The sequence below is a fragment of the Tachysurus vachellii genome, chromosome 4 (genome assembly GCF_030014155.1).
Source record: "Tachysurus vachellii isolate PV-2020 chromosome 4, HZAU_Pvac_v1, whole genome shotgun sequence".
NCBI classification, from domain to species: Eukaryota; Metazoa; Chordata; class Actinopteri; order Siluriformes; family Bagridae; genus Tachysurus; species Tachysurus vachellii.
The window spans coordinates 18,973,304-18,994,869 of record NC_083463.1 but is presented as its reverse complement, the minus strand read 5'-3'; the positions used below and the strand labels follow the sequence as shown (position 1 = coordinate 18,994,869).

Sequence of the window (21,566 nt, the reverse complement as noted above, 5' to 3'; positions counted from 1 at the left end):
ATTTGACTGAACCAGGGCCATCTGATCAGTCTGTTTGTGTCACAAAGGAAAGACCACAGGTCTTCCTTGTTGAAACAGAGACTGGCCCACTGGTTGGAGAACAGTATCAAAATGGTCTATAGATAGCTGGACGTCCTTCAGCCACTACCATGACAATTTACTCAAGGTATGAGGAGTATCTCTGTCTAATGGGCATCACTAAGAAGTATGGCCCTCCTTAAAATCGTTACTGCTGTCACTTTCTCCAGGTTCTACAGGGTTAACATCACCCCTTCCAGTGGTGCACGTGTCGCAAACTTTACCATTCCAAGCTTGTCCTAAGATAAGCTGAGTTCTCACAACATTGTTACATGTTGACCAGATGATTCTCACTATTCCCTGGTGGTTAGATAAGGTTCATAGAAATAGAGATTTAATTCAATTCAAGTTTTTTGTATAGCGTTTTTTACAATTGACATTGTCTCAAAGCAGCTTTACAGAATATAAACATAGAACAAAAGGTTAATATAAAGAATAATATAAAGATTAATAGAATACAAAATTCAAGATTAATATTAGACATATTTAGTTCACAATGTGTATGTATTTATCCTTTATGAGCAAGTCTGAGGTGAGGCAGCAGTGGCAAGGAAAAACTCCCATAGTTGGTAAAGGAAGAAACCTTGAGAGGAACCAGACTCAATGGGGAACCCATCCTCATATGTGTGACAGTGAAGGGTGAGATTATAAATATACAGTCCGACAAATGTTGGATTGTTGCAAAAGATCATATGAAGTTCACATCTCCTCAGTATCGCAGTCTAACTGGAGCTGGTAGATCATATGTAACTTACAATTTGTGTTGGTCAAATATTACAGGGAATTACCCCTTTGAGGTAAAACGTGAAGTAATTAGTTCTGTTTTACCTCAAAGGAGTAATTTCACCATCTCTTCATTTTTTTTTACCTCAAAGGGGTAATTTCACAATCTCTTAATTTTTACATGATAACTGAAGAATAGGTAGGAATAGCACTATACCATAATTATTACATGATATAGGTGCCCTAAATGATACTGCTGCAATAAAATAAAATTAAATCAGATGTCATGTCACTGTTGAAATTCCACACAATATGTTTAAAACAAATGCAGAACAGATATCATCATACTGTATAACTATTTTGTAAATGCTGAACATTTGCAAATGTATGCTTACATCACTTTTTTTTCACTACGCTAATGGATCTGAAAGTATCATTAATTGACAGTGATTTTTTTTTTATTCCTGGTGTTTCGCATCAATTCAACAACATGAATGTAGCCTTCATAAAAGCATAAAAAAGTACAGGTGCTAAAGATTTACAGCATATGGCAGACACCCTTATCCACAGTGACTTCAATTTTAAACAGCAGAGTAATTGAGGGTTAAGGGCCTCGCTCAGGGGTATGGCAGCAGCAGCTTGATAGACTTGAACTCACAACCTTCTGATCAGTAATGTAATGCATTAACCACTACGCTACATAGTCACGTACCATACTGTAAGTAAATATATTGAATTTTTAATACTTCATGCTACTAAACACTAATTAGGGTTACCTTGTTATAAGGTTGGCAACAACAGAGGTTCTCAAAATGAAGGTTGAACACTATAAAAATATCAGCCTGGATCTAATATGTTGTGACTGTGGGAAGTCCAGAAATAAAAATAAAAAACTCTAGGGTGCCAATAAATATCCAGAATATTGTGTATATATATACACACAATACAATATATTCTTTATACATATATAAAGAGCTTTATTGTAAAAAAAAAAAAGTTAAACAGGTAGCTGATATCAAATATTTTAAAAGCTCTTGGTTTAAGTAAATTAGTAGCTAAGAAGTTATTAGCTTTAAGTTATTGAGGGAAAAAGGACAAGTTTTTTTCTGGACTGCTTGCAGACCCCAGTGTCTAACATAATAAACAAACTTGATAAGAGTATGTAAAAGTGAGAGACAGTCATTAAGGCAAACACAAACAGAAAATATACAGTCTTTACAAATGATGCTCAGTATGTAAATGTTGCTATCTCATGCGTTATTTAGAGGACTGATAGTAAGCCGATAGAGGTTTGGAATGAAGGTTCCTGTTTTTCAGGCCTCTCCTACATGCTGCGTTCCTTGCAGCGCCCCCTGGTGGTGAGCGCTACGCGCTGTGGACAAACGTCTGCGCTGCACAGCCATGGATGTAATCTAGCTAGGTTGTGACAAAGATGCTGCAAACTTTCTTCTGTTTGTCCTGCCAGAGCCATTGAAAAGACACAAATGCTTGCTATGACATCGGAAGCAGGTAGTGGTAGCTTTTTACTGTTCTTGTTAGTTACTCTGCCAGTAGGCTTTGTTTTTTTTCCCCTGCAGGATTGTCCCGCATTGCGGCCTACAATAACACAACCGAGATGTAGCTAAAGTAGCTAAGTGCTAAGCTAACAGGGAAGAAAACCCGAATCGAGTTCACCTTGTCACCAAGTTGCTTCTGGTTCTATTTTGTGCTAGAAAGAAAAATATTTCCTGTATTCCAAGGACAAAGAGTCATTTCACGGAGTACTCGTCGTTTTGTAACGCAAAGCTGGTGCTTGAACTGTCAGTGAATTTGAATGATCCGTCAAACAAGGCTAGGCTTCTGTGCTAGCACTCGTTAGCCTAACAGCTAACGCTGGTACCTGGTGTCCTTACATTTTAAACTAAATAGCTAACGTTGCAAAAAAAAAAAAAAACGAAGTTTAACACTATTGTGCATGTTGGTGCTCTCGGATCTGTGAGGTTTCATTTCAGGAACAAAAAACGCTCGATATGGATTTTGCTATAATTCCACAACAACAACAACCAACTTAGGATGCTAATGTTTGTTTAGATGAAATTAAAAGCTTGTTATGTTGTAATTACATTTTAATAACACACTTTCCACGTCGGACATCTTTAACTGGTTTATTTGTACGCTGTTTGGTTGTGAAATGACAACTAATGAGTGCGCTGAGGACATAAGAACGATAAAGTGCTGCCGTGATTAGCTTCCTATCTCTCGGTTGCTAGCAGTGGCTACGGAAGTAGCAGCTGAAGTGACAATGTTTAAAGTCTCCCACAAAATCAACATTTCTAAATGTTCCTCAATGTTATCGACACCGATACGAATGTCTGACTTAACATATTCCTTTTAGACATAGTCTCATTTTAATTGTATAGTTTGTCCCTTTCAAAGGGAACGGAGATATTTTTATTTTTGATGATTCACCCTGTACTAGTTCTTTAGTTAGCATAACATTGCACAATATTGTTATTTGCACTCCCACACTTCCGTCCGTTCATATTCTATATTCATATTTAATACTCATTCTGTCTATATTGTATCTCATCGTCTGCATTGTCTTGTATAGTTTGTACAGCATAGTGTTATTTATGTTATTTATGTCCGTACTTTTGAGAGTCACAAACAGCTGGAACCAAATTCCTTGTGTGTGTAAACACACTTGGCCAATAAACCTGATTCTAATTTATTCTATTACATACTCTGTAGACAGTTTAAGCCCCGCCCCCTGTGCTGGGTCTTTCTCTACAGTAGCGGCTCTTAGAAACAAACATATTTGGTGTTATTTATTTATTTATTTATTTTTGACTTGGGGGTTTTTATGTCTGCTCAATAGTTTTCAGTCTGTTCAGTAGTTTAACCGGTGTCTATGATAATGTCCTAGACAGGCTGTGGTGGTAAATCCTCCGCAGTTGACTAAACATCTCAGTGTTTATCTGTCAGATTTGTTTAGCTTCAGTTGGGGGCGTGGCCTATATCTCAATCCCTGTTGTCTTTAGTCAGTCAAGCAGTTTAACACGCTGTCAAGCTGCTTTCTGGTCTGAAACTCTCTCTAGTCTGTTCATGGATACTTCTTGTATGCCCAGGAGCAGGCTGTAGCATTTATCCTGTTGTTTTTGTAAAAAAAAAAATCTCTATTTTGCTTGTGTATATAATGTTATAGTGTACAGCATATAGTATGAACAATGATTTCTCATTTTCCTGAACGGTTGTGAAACGTACAAGACGAAGTAAATCGTCTACAGAGATGTGTCCCTGTTACATTCTTGTTTTTTTTTTTTTTTTTTTTTTTTTTATGATTATGATTCCAGTCTGTTTAAACTCACGTCTCGTGTATATGATTTTACTCCAGTCTGTTTACATAAGTTATATGAGTAACAGTTTAGAGAGGAGAAAAGAAAGTCTGGAGTCTGTGCAGTGTTGTGTTTTTTTTCCTCGTCCTCTTCATGATCATCACTCTTTATCAGGATATGGAAATGTTGGACTTGTTGTGTTCGCATAATGGAAATATCCTTGCTAAATTGTTATTCAGCTTATTGTGGCACCATGAAATGGATAAACCATGAAGTGAGATGTATTTTATGCAACTTAGTACTTTGAAGGCTCTCCAAAGAACGTCTTTGTGTGGATTGTTTTTAAAGACGCCTTTTTTTCTGCAGCTCTTTTCATTGTTCCTTGACAGTGTGTTTGTTTAAGGAATTATTATTATTATCATTATTATTATTATTATTATTGTTGTTTTTACTTCCTGAAGTGTGGTAGTTTTGCCACCTCATGTCTCCACAGTCCCTGGTTCAATTCTGAGCTCAATTCTGTCTGTGTGAAGCTTTGCATGAGTGGGTTTCCTCTGAGTTTTCCAGTTTCCTCCCACTTAGCAAAACCAAACCAGTGTGTGGACTGGCTACATTGAATTGCTCCGTGGATTAAATAGCGAGTGTGCATGTGCATGTAGTTGAGGTGCACTGGGATCCAGTGTGTGTTCCAGCTTCACACATGCTTCCCAGGATTGGCTCAGGATCCACCGTGACCCTGACCAGCTGAACATGAACAAATGAAGTTGAGCTTGTGTGGTCATGATAGAGCGCTGGATTTTTCCTAATGCTTTTAGGAAACTCTGACTTATTGCTGCATTTGCTGTTTACAAACTGCAGTTGATACGAGGATGAACCTTTTGTGTAACTGCAGGAAACCATGTAATGAATAGTTCTGCAGTTCCACTGACAGGATACATAGTCTGTCTCTGTCTTGCTTGTTTTATTCTGAACATGTTTTTTTTTTAATGATCGAAACCGTTACTTTGGAACGCTTCTTATTATTTTATTAAGTTAGACCTAAAATGAACCAGGACAGTAGATAACAAGCACTTGTGGCATCTCAGAGAGCAGAAATGGGTTTGATGTCACCATTTAGATATAAACATTTGTGTGTTTCATAACTATTTATTTATTTATCTATTTATTTAAATAACTTGTATCTACTGCCCCAATTAGGCTGAATAAAAACAGAAATACTTGATAAAAATCTTGTTTGTTTTGTTGAAGCAGCCTCCAAATGAACACTGATGAACCAAATGAACACTCAAATTTCATTGTGAGACATCTATTTAGGTTGAGTTCTAGATAAACGTGACATTTAGAACTAAATGTCAATTCCTTTTGCTGCTGAATCGGGAATTATTGAGTCATTCTGGAGCTGTTCAGGGATTATAGTCACCTAATTGTGTTTTTCTGTGTTTTCTGTGTTCTCAGAGCTCAGCTGGATGCAGTAGAGATCTCAGCCATGTACTCGGAATGGAGGTCTTTGCACCTGGTGGTGCAGAGCGATCAGGGTCACGTCAGCGTCTTGCATTCGTACCCGGCCTCTGTGGGCCGTGACGTTGCCAATGCGGTCTTGCGCCCGCTGGGGTCCACACTGGGAGCTTCTGCCTCTGAGTGCCTCCTGAAGACAGATAAAGAGGTATGCTGGAGAGAAAAATACCCTATATATTTAATCTGATCACAACACACCCATGCAGCTCTTTTAGCAGCTGTCAGTATTAATTAAATTCATGTGTTAAAGTTTAGAGGAGAGTTGCTTTAAATAATTAAACACACATTTATAACCTATTAGGCTCATTAATATCCTTCTTCAGCGAGGGAGGGAGACAGCTTTGTTTCCAGTCGGCCTATTAAAATAGGTGATACGCATGTCTCTCCAAAATCCTGTAGAATACAACCAATCAAAGACGACTTCAAAACTCCTGAAGTGTTTCAAATTTGTTCGTTCAGCCAACGGATCGTGGACACGACGTCTGAGGCAGAGACTAAACTTCTACATGATAAATCACTCGCATCATTAAGCTATGAAATTACTACATGAACCTGTATTTCACTGCTACAACTCGTAATGCCAGCCACCAAGCTGGAGCTTACAGTTTAAAAGTTTGTGCACCTTCACACTGCTGCTCAGAAAAGGGGTTTTAACTGCAGCTTGTCATGCTTATGCACCGTTTTACACCATTTTGTAGTATTAATAAGGAAAGTACTGCATTCATACTGAAAAATCCAACAAGAAGAAGTGCACTACTCGACTACCCGGACGCAATCACTGCAAGGAAGCGTAGAGTGTTAATCACTTTAATCTAATGTAAGACTGTCTGCTCCAATACTTAAATGTGCTGTGTTGTAAGTTGAATAACAAGCATAGATGGAAATATCAGGAAAGTAAAGCTGGAATTCTGGTCTATCATCTCATATTCCTTTATTGAGCCCAAACGCAGCAAAAACAAATGATTTGGCTTTGCCGCTCCATTTTCAGAGCGGACCTTGCGGCTCCAGACACCGAAACCGAAGTTATTTTCCTTTAATTTGTCATTCAGCCGAATATCTTCAGGCAATTTTAGGAACTGCTCATGACACTCAGATCATTTTGTATTTGGTTAAAGGCTGCTGTGTAGGCCAGTATTTCTTGTGCGGTGTTACTTGTACTATAGTGTGCAGGTTAAAGTCACTAGCACTAACCTTGCTGGAGCTATTTAGGTGAAGGCATTTTGGTATCCTGTCAGGAGGAAAGCTTTGTGTGGTGTATTTACATAATTTTGCTTTGGAAATTTTCATAGGATTTGCGCAGGAGACTCGTTGCCCTCGTTGCCCCTGCTGATGTTAAGCAGATTCTTTAGTCATGTATCAGTGTTAATGTGTGAGCTTGAAGCACTTCCTTTTATTTCTGGGCTTTTTATTTGTGAGGTATTTGGCACTGTAAACTCTGACCATTAAGTCCTGTGTGTGTGTGTGTGTGTGTGTGTGTGTGTTCACTTCATGTTGTTGAGTTTTAACTTCCCCATCTGTTATATTGTGTTTGCGGTTCCTGCAGGCTTCTGTGCAGCCTGATAACAGTAGAAGGATATCCTGTGAATTCCCTCCGGTCTCTCTCCGGGTCTGATCTTTATCGATCGTCTCCACCCCCGAGCTTCCACACAGGCCTCAAGCTATTTGGATAATGCGAGTCAGTGCCAGGAACGTACTTATGCTGCTTCTTTGTAGGCGCCGTTTTTAGGTCGGCTACTTTTAGGTATTTATTAGCGTTATCAGACAGATGCCGTAGACGGCCTTCCATAATGATCACACTCCCATCATGACATTGTCTTGATAATTTTGCTTAAATAACACTTCAGAAGTGCTGCTATAAATTTTAGGGTATTATTATTTATTATTATTATATAGATTTGAGGCCCACCCCAATTCACAGCTTGCAGCCCACACGAAAAGTTATTAAAGCTGGTATTCAGATAAAAACAGACAAGAAAACCGTAAGTGACTTCCAGTGTAGCATAAGCATTCATTGTTCTACATTTCTTTATGCTCTCAGGTCAGATTTATATTAGTATAGTATTATATGACCGTTACAGTCGTTTCTCCAGCAGCTCGCTTTCACCACAGTGGCTATTCATCACGCTGATCGTATAGGATCTTATATGGGAGTTTCTGAGACAAAACGATCTTCCATGGTGCACAAACAAGGTCATTTGTTGGCAAAGAGTAACTTCATTAACATTAGTACCTGAGGAAGGTTGATGATTTGCGACGATTTATTGATAAACTCTCTCCAGTCTAATTACCATGAGCTTGTACCATATCCTCATTTCAGTTTTTTTTTAAACAATGTGAAGAAATCCACACCATACAGATCAGATACTACATTACCCACAATTCTAAAGTATCTAAAGAATCCTGAACCGAACTGTGACATTTTCAGGCTTCTTGTAGTCCGACATATCTGAAAGCGGCTGAAACGCTTTGGCTTTCTACATTCAATGTACTTGCAAAACAATGCAAGAAAAACAAATCTACAGAACAGCAAGCTGGACAATAAATATGAAGCTGAAATAAAAGTGAAGAACAACATCTGAAAATATATTTAGCGTATAGAAACGGGTTGAACTCCGAAGGAAACGAATTGTCGACAGTTTATGAAAGAATTCTGACTTTTCTATAAAATGTATTCTACAGGAAAATGACAAGGTATCCTGTTGGTTTGTTAAGTATTCTAATCTGTTTAAAGTGTTCTGTAGAGATACTGCAGAGGAGGTTTACCTCTTGGACAGAAACAGTGGGAGGTGATGGTTTGACTCGTAAGAAAGAGTCGTCTGTTGTTTCCTCTTTGTAACTTTGGTGCTCCTGCAAAGCTGAATATCGGCAGTATGACTCAATATAACTGCACATTTGTGAGTGCAGTATTGCCTTTATACAGCAGTTCTTTAAAAATGACATACTTGACATTTACAGCATTTGGCAGATACCTTTATCCAAGGTGACTTACATTTTTTGTCACACTTAACTGAGCAGTTAAGGGTGAAGGGCCTTGATCAGCAGTGGACACTTGGTGTACCTGTGATTCAGTGTTATTAATATTATCGATCTAGTGTTTCAGACACAATATGGGCAAATGGTCTGCAAGCGGAGATGCATCCCAAACATTCTACACTCACTGTAGCCCCTTGGTTAGCTGACATGTGTACAAATCACATTCATTTGCCTTAACGTTTTCTTTCTTCTTAAGCCAAATGTTAAAAAAGGAAGGAAAAAGTTTGGCAGTCTGTGCAACTTGAAGTTGGAAAGAGAAAGGAAGGAAGGAAAGAAAAGAATGAAGGAAAGAATGAATTAATGAAAGTAGGAAATAAATGAACGGAGGAAGGAACGAAAGGAATGAATTAATTAATACTGTAAGTGAAGAAAAGAAGGAATGATGGAAGGAAGGAAGGAAAGAAAGAAAGGAACACATTATTTACAGAGGGATTTTTTTCAGATGCTTGAAGCCACTTTACATAATTATTTAATAATAGAACTTCTATTATTGCAGCTTTATGCGAGTCGTCACTATTGACTATAGTTCACAGAAAAATAACAAAACATTGCTATATTGCACTTTATATTGAAGCATGCTATCTATTCTAAATGAATCTTACACATTATTTCCTTTCTAACTCGCTGTTTCATTGCCATTTCATGAAAAGGTTGACAAATAGTTTGTGGAAACATCTTTCCTGTGATCTTGTGCTTGTCTGTAGGTGAAATGGACTATGGAAGTAATATGTTACGGTCTGACTCTTCCGTCGGACGGAGATACAGTCAAGCTCTGTGTGGACGTCTACACGGACTGGATCATGGCACTTGTGTCACCAAGAGACTCCATACCACAACCCATCATTAAAGAGCCCAACCTTTATGTCCAGACTATCCTCAAACATCTTTACAACCTCTTCCTGCCAAGGTAATAATGTGCATGATTTCATTCTTTTTTTTCTTTTCTTTTTTTTTTCTCGAGCATTCGTAAGTGAATCGATTCATTTGAGCCAGTTCATTGAAAAGATTTGTTCAGACTTGTATAGTTTGTCTAAGTCTGGTAATTTGTCGAGTTTCTTTCCCAGATGTACAGATTTGTTTCTTATGTTCTGTAAAGTTGCTTTGAGACAACGTCCGTTGTTAAAAGTGCTATACAAATAAATTGAATTGAATTGAATTTATATTTGGCATAAATGCAAAAATGTTCTTATTATATAAAAGCCAAAACAATCAGATTGTAGTGACATGTAGTTGATGTCATTCACATGTACGTTTTAATGTAACAACCCTGTGATGGAATTCCCGTCTGTGTGGGATTATTTAACCAGAGCTTACTGACGTATTTTGTGTACGCTTCAATGTCTGTTTAGAAAAAGAATTTGTTTTTACACCCAGCGCAATATACATCGTTATTGCATGCACTAACATTAAAGAGTGAAACGATTCACTGACTTAAACACACATCTCCTGAAAGCGACCAGAGTTTCCCTCTGAATTTACTGACTCGAGTGGACTAGCTTTGAAGGCATATAAGACATGGAAGACATGTAATTACACAATTTCCGAATGTTCAGACCCAGACAGATAAACATATAACGCAAACCTACTTAAAATCTCTGTTTGATAATCGGTGAAATGTGTGCATAGCACTGACTAATACATACTCATTTACTGCCTGAATGAATAACTATGTTTTGCTTGTAAACATTAAAAAAAATATCGAAGTTATGAGCAAATTACAAAAAATTTTTTTTTCTTTTTTTCCAAACCTACCAAATACTAAGTGAAAAATAAATGCTTGCGGTACTTTATTAGAATTATAATACTCTCTCGCTTTCACTGGTAATACTGATATTTTGCACATTACAGAGTCTGATGTATTTTGTGATGTGAATATGTAACCTGAATGCAGACCAGTGATCAGTAGCCGCTGCATGAAATCGTTCCCATGTTTGCATAAAGTTCAACTTTTCTCAACATTAATGTAAAACATACCCACATCTATGCGTCAACGGTTGCTGTTGTTCTTTGCCACTATTACCCCTTTTCCACCAAAAAGGAACCGGGTGCTGGTTCAGAGCTAGCACTGGTGCTGGTTCAAAGTTGGTTCCACTGGCGAACCTAATAAGAACTGGTTTGCCTTTCCATCCATTAGAGTGCCATCACAGAGCCGAGTCTGACGTCACTGTATACGTGTCACGTTTCCCAGCAACGTTAGCGCAGCAGCGGCAAACACAACATGCTCATGGCTTTGTGATCCTACATTAGCATCCATACGTGGCGAATCCAACATGTACCTGCAGCTCCACGTAATTTGTATAAGTGGAGGTTGTTATCGAGAAAGTACATAACGTTATTTTATTATTAACACAGAAAAAAGTTAGCCTTAGCATGTAGCTAACTACTAACACGTGTGATGATAATTGATCAAATTGCGGTAAAGTAAAAGTGTATTAAACATTGGTATACTTAAGGTACATTATCAAAGGCGCTAACAGTAGCCCCGCCCACAGCCCCTGACGCAAGCGGGTTTTTAAGTCTAGACCAGCAACGTTTTGGTGCTACTTAAGAACCACTTTTCCTGGTTCAGAGCTGGTGCTTTGGCTGTCGAAAAAGAAAGAACTGATTCTAAATTAGGCTCTGGCTCCGAACCAGCACTCAAACTGCCTCGGTGGAAAAGGGGCATACGAGTCACTGCATATGTGAACCAAACAAATAAAATAAGCTGTATCTCCTCTATAATATTTTTAAAATAATTATTTTATTCTATTCCTCAACTCAAATACAACTATGTGCTATGTGAAAGTAAGTGTACATCTGTTCTGCGTCTCTCAGGCCCGAGCACTTCAGCCTTATGCACTTCAAGCTGTGTCAGCAGGTGCTCACTTCAGTGCAGAAACTCGCCCGGGATTCCTCCTCTATGGCCCGAGAGACGTGGGAGGTGCTGCTTCTCTTCCTGCTTCGTATCAATGACACACTGCTCGCCCCACCCACTGTGGGAGGTTTGTTACCATGGCAACATTGTGCTGCTTTGCCTACCACATTTCAGTTTGTTTGAAATTGACCAACACCCGACCACACACACACACAGCCTCTTGCCATACTTATCACTTACAGTGCTGATGCAGTACGATGAAATTTAATTCCATTACCTTTGAAAATGCCAAGTTAGCAAAGTAAGCAGTCCTTGTATGGATATTGTACTGTGAATATTTTATACGGTTTAGCCAATACGACATGCTGATTTAGTGTTTTACAAGCCCTTTGTACGTGTTCCCTTCCAGGTGGTATAGCAGAGAAGCTGGCTGAGAAATTGATCAGTGTACTGTTTGAAGTTTGGTTCCTGGCCTGTACGCGCTGCTTCCCAACACCACCATACTGGAAGACCGCCAGAGAGATGTTAGCAAATTGGAGACACCACCCACCTGTGGTGGAGCAGTGGAGCAAAGTCATCGCTGCTCTTACCTCCAGGTGCAGTTTCACACGACCCGACGTGAATTAATTGTAGAGATTTCACAATTTCACTCATTTAAACTACATATATGGAGCAGTCTGAGGAAAAAACTACTTTCACACCTCATAGAAGTCAAATAAATAGGTGTCGCTCCATCCATAAGGAAAATATTTTACATTTTATTCCTTCTTTTTTGATATCAGAAGATCTCTGCAGTTTGAGCATTTACTTAGGATTTGCACCATCTAAATACAACAGAGTGAATTAACGTCCTTCTATATAACTAGCAATAGTGCAGATGCTCCAAAATGTGATGAGTGAAACAATGTTTAATTGCTGCTAAAATTTTTGTGTAATAATTTAATAAACTAAGGATGATCAAAATCATTAGTCAATCTCAGTTTAAATTTCACTAAAGTTTTATTCCCCAAAAATATAGTTGCAGATGTAGACATACGTTGGGTTGCTATAGACTGTCAGCCTGGGGATAATTAAAACTGCTTGTGTTCATAATTTCATTAAAAAAACAGTTAAAATGAGAAACTATAGAAATGACGGAGTGATTAGAATAAAAGGGCCGGTGTAAGATGTCTGAATGGCTCTGAGTAGTTTATAGTATGCGAATAAAGGCATGAAGGTAGATATAGGGTGTGTCTCAATCAGCTCTTTAGCTCCCTGGCTTCATGCTTCACACAAGAATCCTGGCTCAGTACATGTCAGGACACTCATGACTTGAGAACACAATTTCCAATGGTGTTGTCATTTCTTCATCAGTCACTGACTGTAAAAACCCAATCATGTTAAAGTTTTATATGTCCTATCAGTTTGTTAGCTTAATCACACTCCTTTCTGCTATCGTACTTGAGGGATTGTAGGCAGGCAGCAAGTGGGTTCTTTTTTACGACTTAACAACTTTAAAGTCTTTAGGCACGAACAAACCCTATATAAAGGACGTATATTTTATAAAAAATCGGTAACATAAGTAATCACTTGAGAGCTACAACAACGATAACAGGCTACTTACATTCGTAGGCTTAGTTGGCTGAGAGTACATCCATGTTTTTGTTTTTTTTCTTGTTTTTTTTTTTTAGGGCCTAAGGTCTATTGTGATTGAGAGAGATTACTGAACTACTTAGCTGATTGAGACACACCGATATTTTCCATAGTTCTATTTATTGCTTCTGTATCTTATTTCATAAATATTGCATTTAAATAAACCGAATCCATAGCAGTTTTTTTAAACAGTGATTCCACAATCTATGTCCTTTTATCTGTTTCTTTTTTCAGACTGCTGAGGTTCACCTATGGACCATCCTTCCCTCCTTTTAAAGTGCCAGAGGAGGATGCAAATCTCATACCTATAGAAATGGACAATGACTGTGTAGCACAGACTTGGTATCGCTTCCTACACATGCTAAGGTATTTAGCCGCACAGTTTATCTCCACTCACTGATTTAACACGTGCTTTTCTACAGATTTCCAGATTTTCTGTTTTCTTTCAAGGCGGTAAATAATGTTAGTACACTGGCTGAAATGTGAGTCAGTAGCTTGTGCAGACATTCATTAATATACAGAGTACTAACTTAATAAAGGATTGCAAAGTCTAAGCATTTTTAACAAAAATTACTAATTGCTTTTACCACCTGAGCACCAGTATGGAGAAAAATTTTGATGTTGCATTGAAGGGTAGTATGTCAAGTCTTGCTCTTCTTGCAGTGGCCATGATTTAAAAATGAATGCAGGATGAACAACAGAAAAGTAAAAAACAGAAAAGAGCTCGAGGGAAATGCAGCACCAAACCAATATTAATCAGCGTTAAATGAAATTAACAAGGCTAAGGCTTTAAGACAAGTCAGGCTTTGGATTAGATATAAAGGTGTAATTTAAGGATCTCTAAGAGTCTATAACACACACTACAGTGATCAGAGTGAAAGATTTATATAAATTGAAAAAATAAGAGGGCTGATTACTGAGCCTTGTGGAACACCAGTGCTTATTCATTGTCTAATACAAGGTTGTCCTGTGTGACAACATGCATGTATGAGGGCAGTTTTTTGTGAAGTTTTTGTGCTGGTTTCATGCGTAGGTGACTGATCCTGGAGCTGGTTTAAGGCAAGGAAGAGAAGCAAGAAGCATGTTTAATGGTTTTATTTAGTAATTAAAGAGACTTTAACAATAGCTAATGCTAGAGAAGTATATGGTGTTTTTATTTGTGTGTGGTGGTGTCACTGATGAGAGTTTGCTAAAGGAAACAAAGCATATGAATATTGCAGAATATACAGTATCTTCATTAATACAGAAAAGAAGAGGAAAACTTAAGGAAAGTACAACTTAATATGGGAGTTGAAGTTAGGGAAAAGTTTGACAGATCCTGTTCACTTTCTTTTTAATGAAAGTGATAAATGCTTCATGGAATTGTGGTGGAATTTCAAAACAAACAAGCAAAAAAAGAAAAAAAAAGAAAAAAGAACTGTACCAGAGATCTGTATTTAGGTACGATTTTCTCCAGAGACTTGTTACAGAACTGATAATTGTAGAACAGCCGTTCCCAGCTCAGATCCGGGACATTTATCAAATTAGCTGAGGCTCAGAAGCTGTAAATGACTGTAAGAGTTGTGTAAGATATAAGATAAGATAGGCTTTAGATTTACAGTGTTCAAGAGCAGAGCTAAGAAGCCACTGTTTTAGAAAAAAGAAATTTAAAGACTGACTAGGCTCACATCAGGATGTCTTACTGATGTAAAATCTTCAATTTGAATCTATTTAGGAAACTAGCTTCGTATATGTGAATATTTAATAATGTATTTTTTTCTTTTTTCCCATGACAGTAATCCAGTGGATCTCAGTAACCCTGTGATTGTGAGCTCCACTCCCAAGTTTCAGGAGCAGCTGCTGGGGGTAAGCAGTGTTCCCCAGGAGGTGATCCAGCACCCATGTCTCAAACAGCTGCCTCAGATCTTCTTTCGTGCCATGAGGGGCATCAGCTGCCTGGTGGATGCTTTCCTAGGTGAGACCAGTTGAAATTGTATTAATCCATTTGAACTTGGGCAACAAAAAGCCTCAAGAATGCTCATGGTTCACTATAATATTATGTTGTGATGCATCAGTACCAACGCTGTTATCTTGTATCAGTTCGACACCATGCTCATATTCTTGGACTCGTACAATACGAAAAGACCAACATTCAGTAGCAGGTGATATCAGTTTAACCCACAAGCAACGACAAAGACACAATCATTTGTATTATTTTTTCTTATAGTGACAACAATGAGTTAAAATATGCATTCATTTCCGGTCATACAGAAGCGAAGAAGAGCACAGTGGAAACTGTAAAGTGGATCTACTTTACTTATTTTATTACTGCAAGTGGACACAAATGAATGCTTTTTTTGTTTGTAATAACAAACAAGATGCACTTTCCACAAAGTTCATCACTCTGAGCTTCTATCTGAAGCTTGGAACAAAAAAAATTAACTGAAACTCAGCATGTCATTAGTAGCCCAGATTTGAGAAATGTGTCTAGATTCAGTATCTGAAAAACACATACTCATACTTTGTCTAAAATGGTATTGACACGTGTGTAAAAAATAAAGTACATGTTCTTAAAATGTAAAAGGCATCACTAGCAAAAATTAATAAAATAAAGCCATAACTGCGTCTCCTATGATGTACTATGGCTTCTATTTAGTAAGAGGAAGCCATTTCCCAAATGATAAACGTACCTAATGTGACGCTGCTAGCTTCCGCTACATGGACAAAGCTGTGTGTGTTGAGTGCATGACAACATTCCAACATTCAACACTTCACTTTGTTTGGTTTAATCAATGCATCATCTGTGGGGTTGTCCATTGTAAATACCCTGCTTTCATTATTTTTACAGCAAAGTGGTATCAAATAGTGCACATGTATGCAATCTGGGATGTACCTCATTTTACTATTTTTCCTGTTTCCTTTCACAGTATGAGCATTGTGATTTTATTTTTTGTTTTCATTTTAAATAGATGTATTTGTGTCATATTATAATTTCCTAACTATAATTTGTCCCAAAGTACAATTCTGTTTCCTTTTCTAGGTGTGGCAGTTTTTAAGAAAAACGAGATTCATGAAACGCTGCCCTCTTATGGTACACATTAAAAGGCACACCTTCTGTTTCTACTCCCTTCATCTAAATCGGGGCAATAGCGGTTTACTAATATCACAGTTAGATATGAAAAAAATTCAGTTTTCATGCACGTATATTGTTTAGATTCAGTGTATGTGGTTAAAACTGGCTGGTTTGACTAACTGCAGAACAAGTAGCAATGCTGATTATCCCCCAGTGACACCAGGACCCCTGTGTGTTCAATGGACATAAATGGTCATGTCCTTAGTGTCTGTGCTTAAAGCTTGTCATTGTTGCATGCTATGCTTTACACATTCAATCAGACAGCAGGATATTTCAGGCAGTCATCAATAATTCTCAAACCTTTTAAGTTTTCCCCACTTTGTGTGCAGGGCTGTATGCTTTCTTTCTTATTGCCAGTAGGTGTAATTACTAAATACTTAATGCTTTGTATTTGCAACTTGAAGGCTTTGTGTGTAGGGTGCAGTTTGTATCAGTGTGCATCAGTGGAACTCATGTCTTTCTTCTTCTCAGGATCCGCAATGTCTAGGAGATATATTCGAGACAGACTTCCCTCTCTAGGTATTCTAAACATGACCAACCTAATCAACTAGTGACTAACCAAGTACGGGGTTAGCCTCCCATTACCGCTGATTTATTGATCTATTTTTTATATATATATATATATATATATATATATATATATATATATATATATATATATATATATATATATATATATACAATATTATATCTAATAATATTTTTGGGGTGCAATAGTGTGTAGATGGGGTTTGGAGGTTGTTTTGTTGGCATCAACCAAGGTATGCTTGCATTCCTTGTAGTCTTGAAGACTGTAATGTAGCAGGGATTCAAAACGTTGGTCTGCAGACATTTTACAATTTGTTTCTCATTTCTGATGCATTGTGGTATTTGTATTAGTGGGTTGGTTTGTTTGTTTGTGTGTGTTTGTGTTCACGTGTGTATGTTTGTATGCACGTATGTGTGTGTTTATGTGCGTGTGTATGTATGTTTGTGTGCGTGTGTTTGTGTGCGTGTGTGTGCATGCATCCTGTCTAGATAAGAGAACTAGAAAACAAATAGGTAATCTATTTTATCATGAGCAGTATGATGTTACATAGGCCTCTGTCTGTGTGTGTGTCCCTCTCTGTCTGTTTTGTCTGTGTCCCTCTCTGTCTGTTTTGTCTGTGTCCCTCTCTGTCTGTTTTGTCTGTGTCCCTCTCTGTCTGTTTTGTCTGTGTCCCTCTCTGTCTGTTTTGTCTGTGTCCCTCTCTGTCTGTTTTGTCTGTGTCCCTCTCTGTCTGTTTTGTCTGTGTCCCTCTCTGTCTGTTTTGTCTGTGTCCCTCTCTGTCTGTTTTGTCTGTGTCCCTCTCTGTCTGTTTTGTCTGTGTCCCTCTCTGTCTGTTTTGTCTGTGTCCCTCTCTGTCTGTTTTGTCTGTGTCCCTCTCTGTCCGTGCGCGTCTCGCTCTCTGTCCGTGCGCGTCTCGCTCTCTGTCCGTGCGCGTCTCGCTCTCTGTCCGTGCGCGTCTCGCTCTCTGTCCCTGCGCGTCTCGCTCTCTGTCCCTGCGCGTCTCGCTCTCTGTCCCTGCGCGTCTCGCTCTCTGTCCCTGCGCGTCTCGCTCTCTGTCCCTGCGCGTCTCGCTCTCTGTCCCTGCGCGTCTCGCTCTCTGTCCCTGCGCGTCTCGCTCTCTGTCCCTGCGCGTCTCGCTCTCTGTCCCTGCGCGTCTCGCTCTCCGTCTGTCCGTGCGCGTCTCGCTCTCCGTCTGTCCGTGCGCGTCTCGCTCTCCGTCTGCCCGTGCGCGTCTCGCTCTCCGTCTGCCCGTGCGCGTCTCGCTCTCCGTCTGCCCGTGCGCGTCTCGCTCTCCGTCTGCCCGTGCGCGTCTCGCTCTCCGTCTGCCCGTGCGCGTCTCGCTCTCCGTCTGCCCGTGCGCGTCTCGCTCTCCGTCTGCCCGTGCGCGTCTCGCTCTCCGTCTGCCCGTGCGCGTCTCGCTCTCCGTCTGCCCGTGCGCGTCTCGCTCTCCGTCTGCCCGTGCGCGTCTCTCTGTCTGTCTGTTTGTATATGCTCATTCTTTGATATGCCAGCATTTGTAATCCTATTTGTCCCCAGGTGTTGCTGCATTTCGAGACAGACTACCATCTTATGGTATTTCTGTTTTTTGTTTGTTTGTTTTGTTTTGTTTTGTTTTGTGTCAAATCACATGGGACTTGGAGTCTGATTAGTTGGTTAAAAAGGTTGCATGCAAAAGAGTGAAAATCATGGACATGTTACTAAATGTTGGGGAAAATAAAGGCTGAATGAAAAATATACACGAAAGTTCTGTTCCTGAAACCTTACATTAGCTTTATGACAAATGGTTCGGAGGGTATGGAGAACCAAAAGCAATTTTAAGGCTCCGAAATCAGACGCTCTCCAGTCTTACTCTGATACGTTCTTTCTAATGGTTTCTGCTCCATGCTGAACTTCTTAAACACAAATCATTTATTTACAGTATTGCAATTTGCTCAGAAGGATATCTTGTGCAGAGTGAATGATTAATCATTGCAAATCTGCTATACTCACCCAATCACTCATTACCATTCAGCATGATGGATGTCTAATGTATACATGATTTTATTGATGTATTTTATAGCACCTGCCTTTGATTAGTGTTTGCTGAAATTGTATTTATTTTTGCTCACTGGCTGGAAACCAAGTGAGCAACTCTGGAACCACCTGGTGTTTGATCGACTTAGTGTCTTTTTACAATTTTTCCTATTAGAACACACAATAGCTGAAATGATGGACTACATAAAAGTGTTGTGGCAAAGCTGAATCTGCTCCTTAAGTAGCCTATAGTAGTAATTTGGTGTGAATTGTGTCATGACATTTGTCCTTGACTTGGTTTTCTTTTAACCCTGCAGGTATATCCAGACCCCGCTCAGACAGCGCTCCACCCACCCCTGTTAATCGGCTAAGCATGCCGCCACCCCCAACCACCACCAACACCACACCCCCTCACAGCCGCAGACACAGACCTTCAGCGGTTAATAAAACCACCAGCAAAGCCTCTACGGTACGTTCCATCAAAGAAACAATGCAAAAACTATGACTAAACTTTTCTCCGACTTTTACTGTAAGTTTGGCTTTGAGAAGGAGCACCGTTGTATTTGAATATCAGCACTACGTCATGTTGGCCGTACAGCACTATGATTGCGAGTGCTTTTAAACAGCAGCTTTATAACCAATAATGCATACAATATCGGATACAGTATGGCTGAATATTTTGTTTATTTTTGTACAGTGACACAAAATAGACAGGATACATGGCACTATATAAGTGTTATATTTACATTCCCAGCATTTGACAGACACCTTTATCTAGAGCAACTTGCATTTAATCTTATTTTATATAACTGAGCAATTTAGGGTTAAGAGCCTTGCTTACGGGCCCAGCAATGGCAGCTTTGAACTCAGTACCTTCTGATCATTAACTCCAACACCTTAACAACTAATCACATCCCTATGTTACAGTCTGACGTTAAGCCTGTAGGACGTTAAGTAACCGTTTCAAAGTAACAACCTATCGCTAGACTTGTATTGTTTACATAGTGAACACAGGCCAACATCGGATTGTACTACTGCTGTTATACTAAATATCATCTCTTATGGAACGTCACACTCTTGTCCAAACAAATAAGTGGACCGGGAACAAACTTCTGTTGAATAAATGTCTAATATATGTATAATTTATTCTACATGGCTCGGTGCTTGGCTTTCCAGACTGGCCAGTCCAAAGTGTTGCACCAGCCGTCCTCCACCTCTCCTTTGTCCAGTCCCAATCAGACAAGCTCAGAGCCGCGCCCGCTGCCTGCTCCCACCAGACCAAAGGTCAACAGCGTGCTGAACCTTTTTGGCCAGTGGCTGTTCGACGCCGCGCTCGTTCACTGCAAACTTCACACTGGCCTCAGCAGAGAAAGCAGCGTGACTGGTAAGGTGTTCACAGGTACTGGACCTCTAATACTGTCCAAACATCTTGCAGTCATGTGTGTTTTTGTTCTTTTTCTCATTATCTCCCTTCCTGATTTCCTTCCATTCTTTTACTTATACAAAATAGGCTATTCCTACCTGCAAGATTGTACAGCATTTGGAGTCTTTATCATATGTTCCATTAAGTTAGCATAAATGTTGTGAAGCAGTTGCAGCAGTTATCAGCTCAGAATATCCTGTAGTGAAGTACTGTGCCGTAATGCTAGTAATCTTTACCGAACTTAGGTAGGAAAGTCTGACTATTTAGGTACAGTTAAGCGGTTGAGGCATTTCTTAAATGTATCTCAAGCATTTTTGATTTTTTTTTTTTTTTGTTATTTTAAATGAACGTTTTCAGGATTTATAACTGTCCTTTATGAGAGAGTTTGTATTTCAGATACAGATATTTGGTGTCTAATGCAAAATGACGAAGTGTAATTTAACAAGCCTATTTTTAGGTAACCGTTTATGTGGTGCTTCCTGATTGGCGCCACTTAAAAGCATTCATCAAGGAGGTTGCAAGGAAGAAATACTGGCTCTGCTCGCCAAGAGGGAGGGATGCCATTGCTCTCTTTGGCTTGTCAAACACAAGTGCTTTTCACACTTGAAATAATTAAGCTTGGGTCATTTTAAACTTCGGGAGAAACAGAATTCTGGCTTATCTTATTTCGCCTTAATCTAATGTTTAACACTATACATTTCCGAACATTTAGTTAACGATCTTGTATACATTTTTGTGTTGTCAGCAACCAGAAGTTTATAAATACAGCATGTGTCCACTTTAGGTGACGTGTCTCGTACTTTCTCATCAGTGAGACAGAATGTTGCCATGTACAGTAGTGTGAAAAAGTGTTTGCCCCCTTCCTGATTTTTTATTTTTGAACACTGGGCCGCGTGGGTTTAGAGTTTGTCTTCTCTTAATAATAAAAACCTTTTTTTATTTGAAAACTGCATGTTGTGTTTACATGTGTTGTCTTTGTCTAATATTTAATTTTGTTTGATCTCAAACATTAAAGTGTGACAAACATGCAAAAAAAATCAGAAAGGGCGCCAACACTTTTTCACACCACTGTAAATACTCCTTGGCTGTTTTAAGTCTCTTGAAGAGACACAGAAAGGCAAGAAAACATACAAAAGTACACAGAAGAAAATGCTTGAGCTAATTATACGAATAACCTGTCTAATTCTTGTGGAAAAGTGTGGAGAGTCTACAAATCATGTGATCTGAGGCACGTTCTGTTCAATTTCTGATGGGGTTTCTAAGCATCTCGCCATATAACATTGTAATACCACATAGTTTCTTACTGTACATTGTTGGCACCACTATGTGGAGTTAACAGC

General features: G+C 39.0%; 1 protein-coding gene across 13 annotated transcripts in view; it reads left to right on the top strand.

Moving 5' to 3' along the window:
• The first annotated feature begins 2,150 nt into the window (after positions 1-2,150).
• ralgapb (Ral GTPase activating protein non-catalytic subunit beta) overlaps positions 2,151-21,566 on the top strand; it is a 38,325-nt gene continuing 18,909 nt past the window's right edge. For 4 of the 13 annotated variants that reach the window (XM_060868204.1, XM_060868202.1, XM_060868201.1 and 1 more), the window contains exons 1-12: positions 2,151-2,310; positions 5,571-5,778; positions 9,368-9,570; positions 11,478-11,644; positions 11,927-12,113; positions 13,384-13,515; positions 14,925-15,103; positions 16,169-16,219; positions 16,733-16,780; positions 18,327-18,362; positions 19,121-19,272; positions 19,980-20,202. In XM_060868204.1, coding sequence (XP_060724187.1) covers positions 5,602-5,778; positions 9,368-9,570; positions 11,478-11,644; positions 11,927-12,113; positions 13,384-13,515; positions 14,925-15,103; positions 16,169-16,219; positions 16,733-16,780; positions 18,327-18,362; positions 19,121-19,272; positions 19,980-20,202 — 1,555 coding nt within the window. In that variant the 5' untranslated portion in view covers positions 2,151-2,310; positions 5,571-5,601. Of the gene's footprint in view, positions 2,314-5,570; positions 5,779-9,367; positions 9,571-11,477; positions 11,645-11,926; positions 12,114-13,383; positions 13,516-14,924; positions 15,104-16,168; positions 16,220-16,732; positions 16,781-18,326; positions 18,363-19,120; positions 19,273-19,979; positions 20,203-21,566 lie in introns of all 13 variants that reach the window. The other 9 variants (XM_060868206.1, XM_060868205.1, XM_060868203.1 and 6 more) reach the window with 6 other exon arrangements.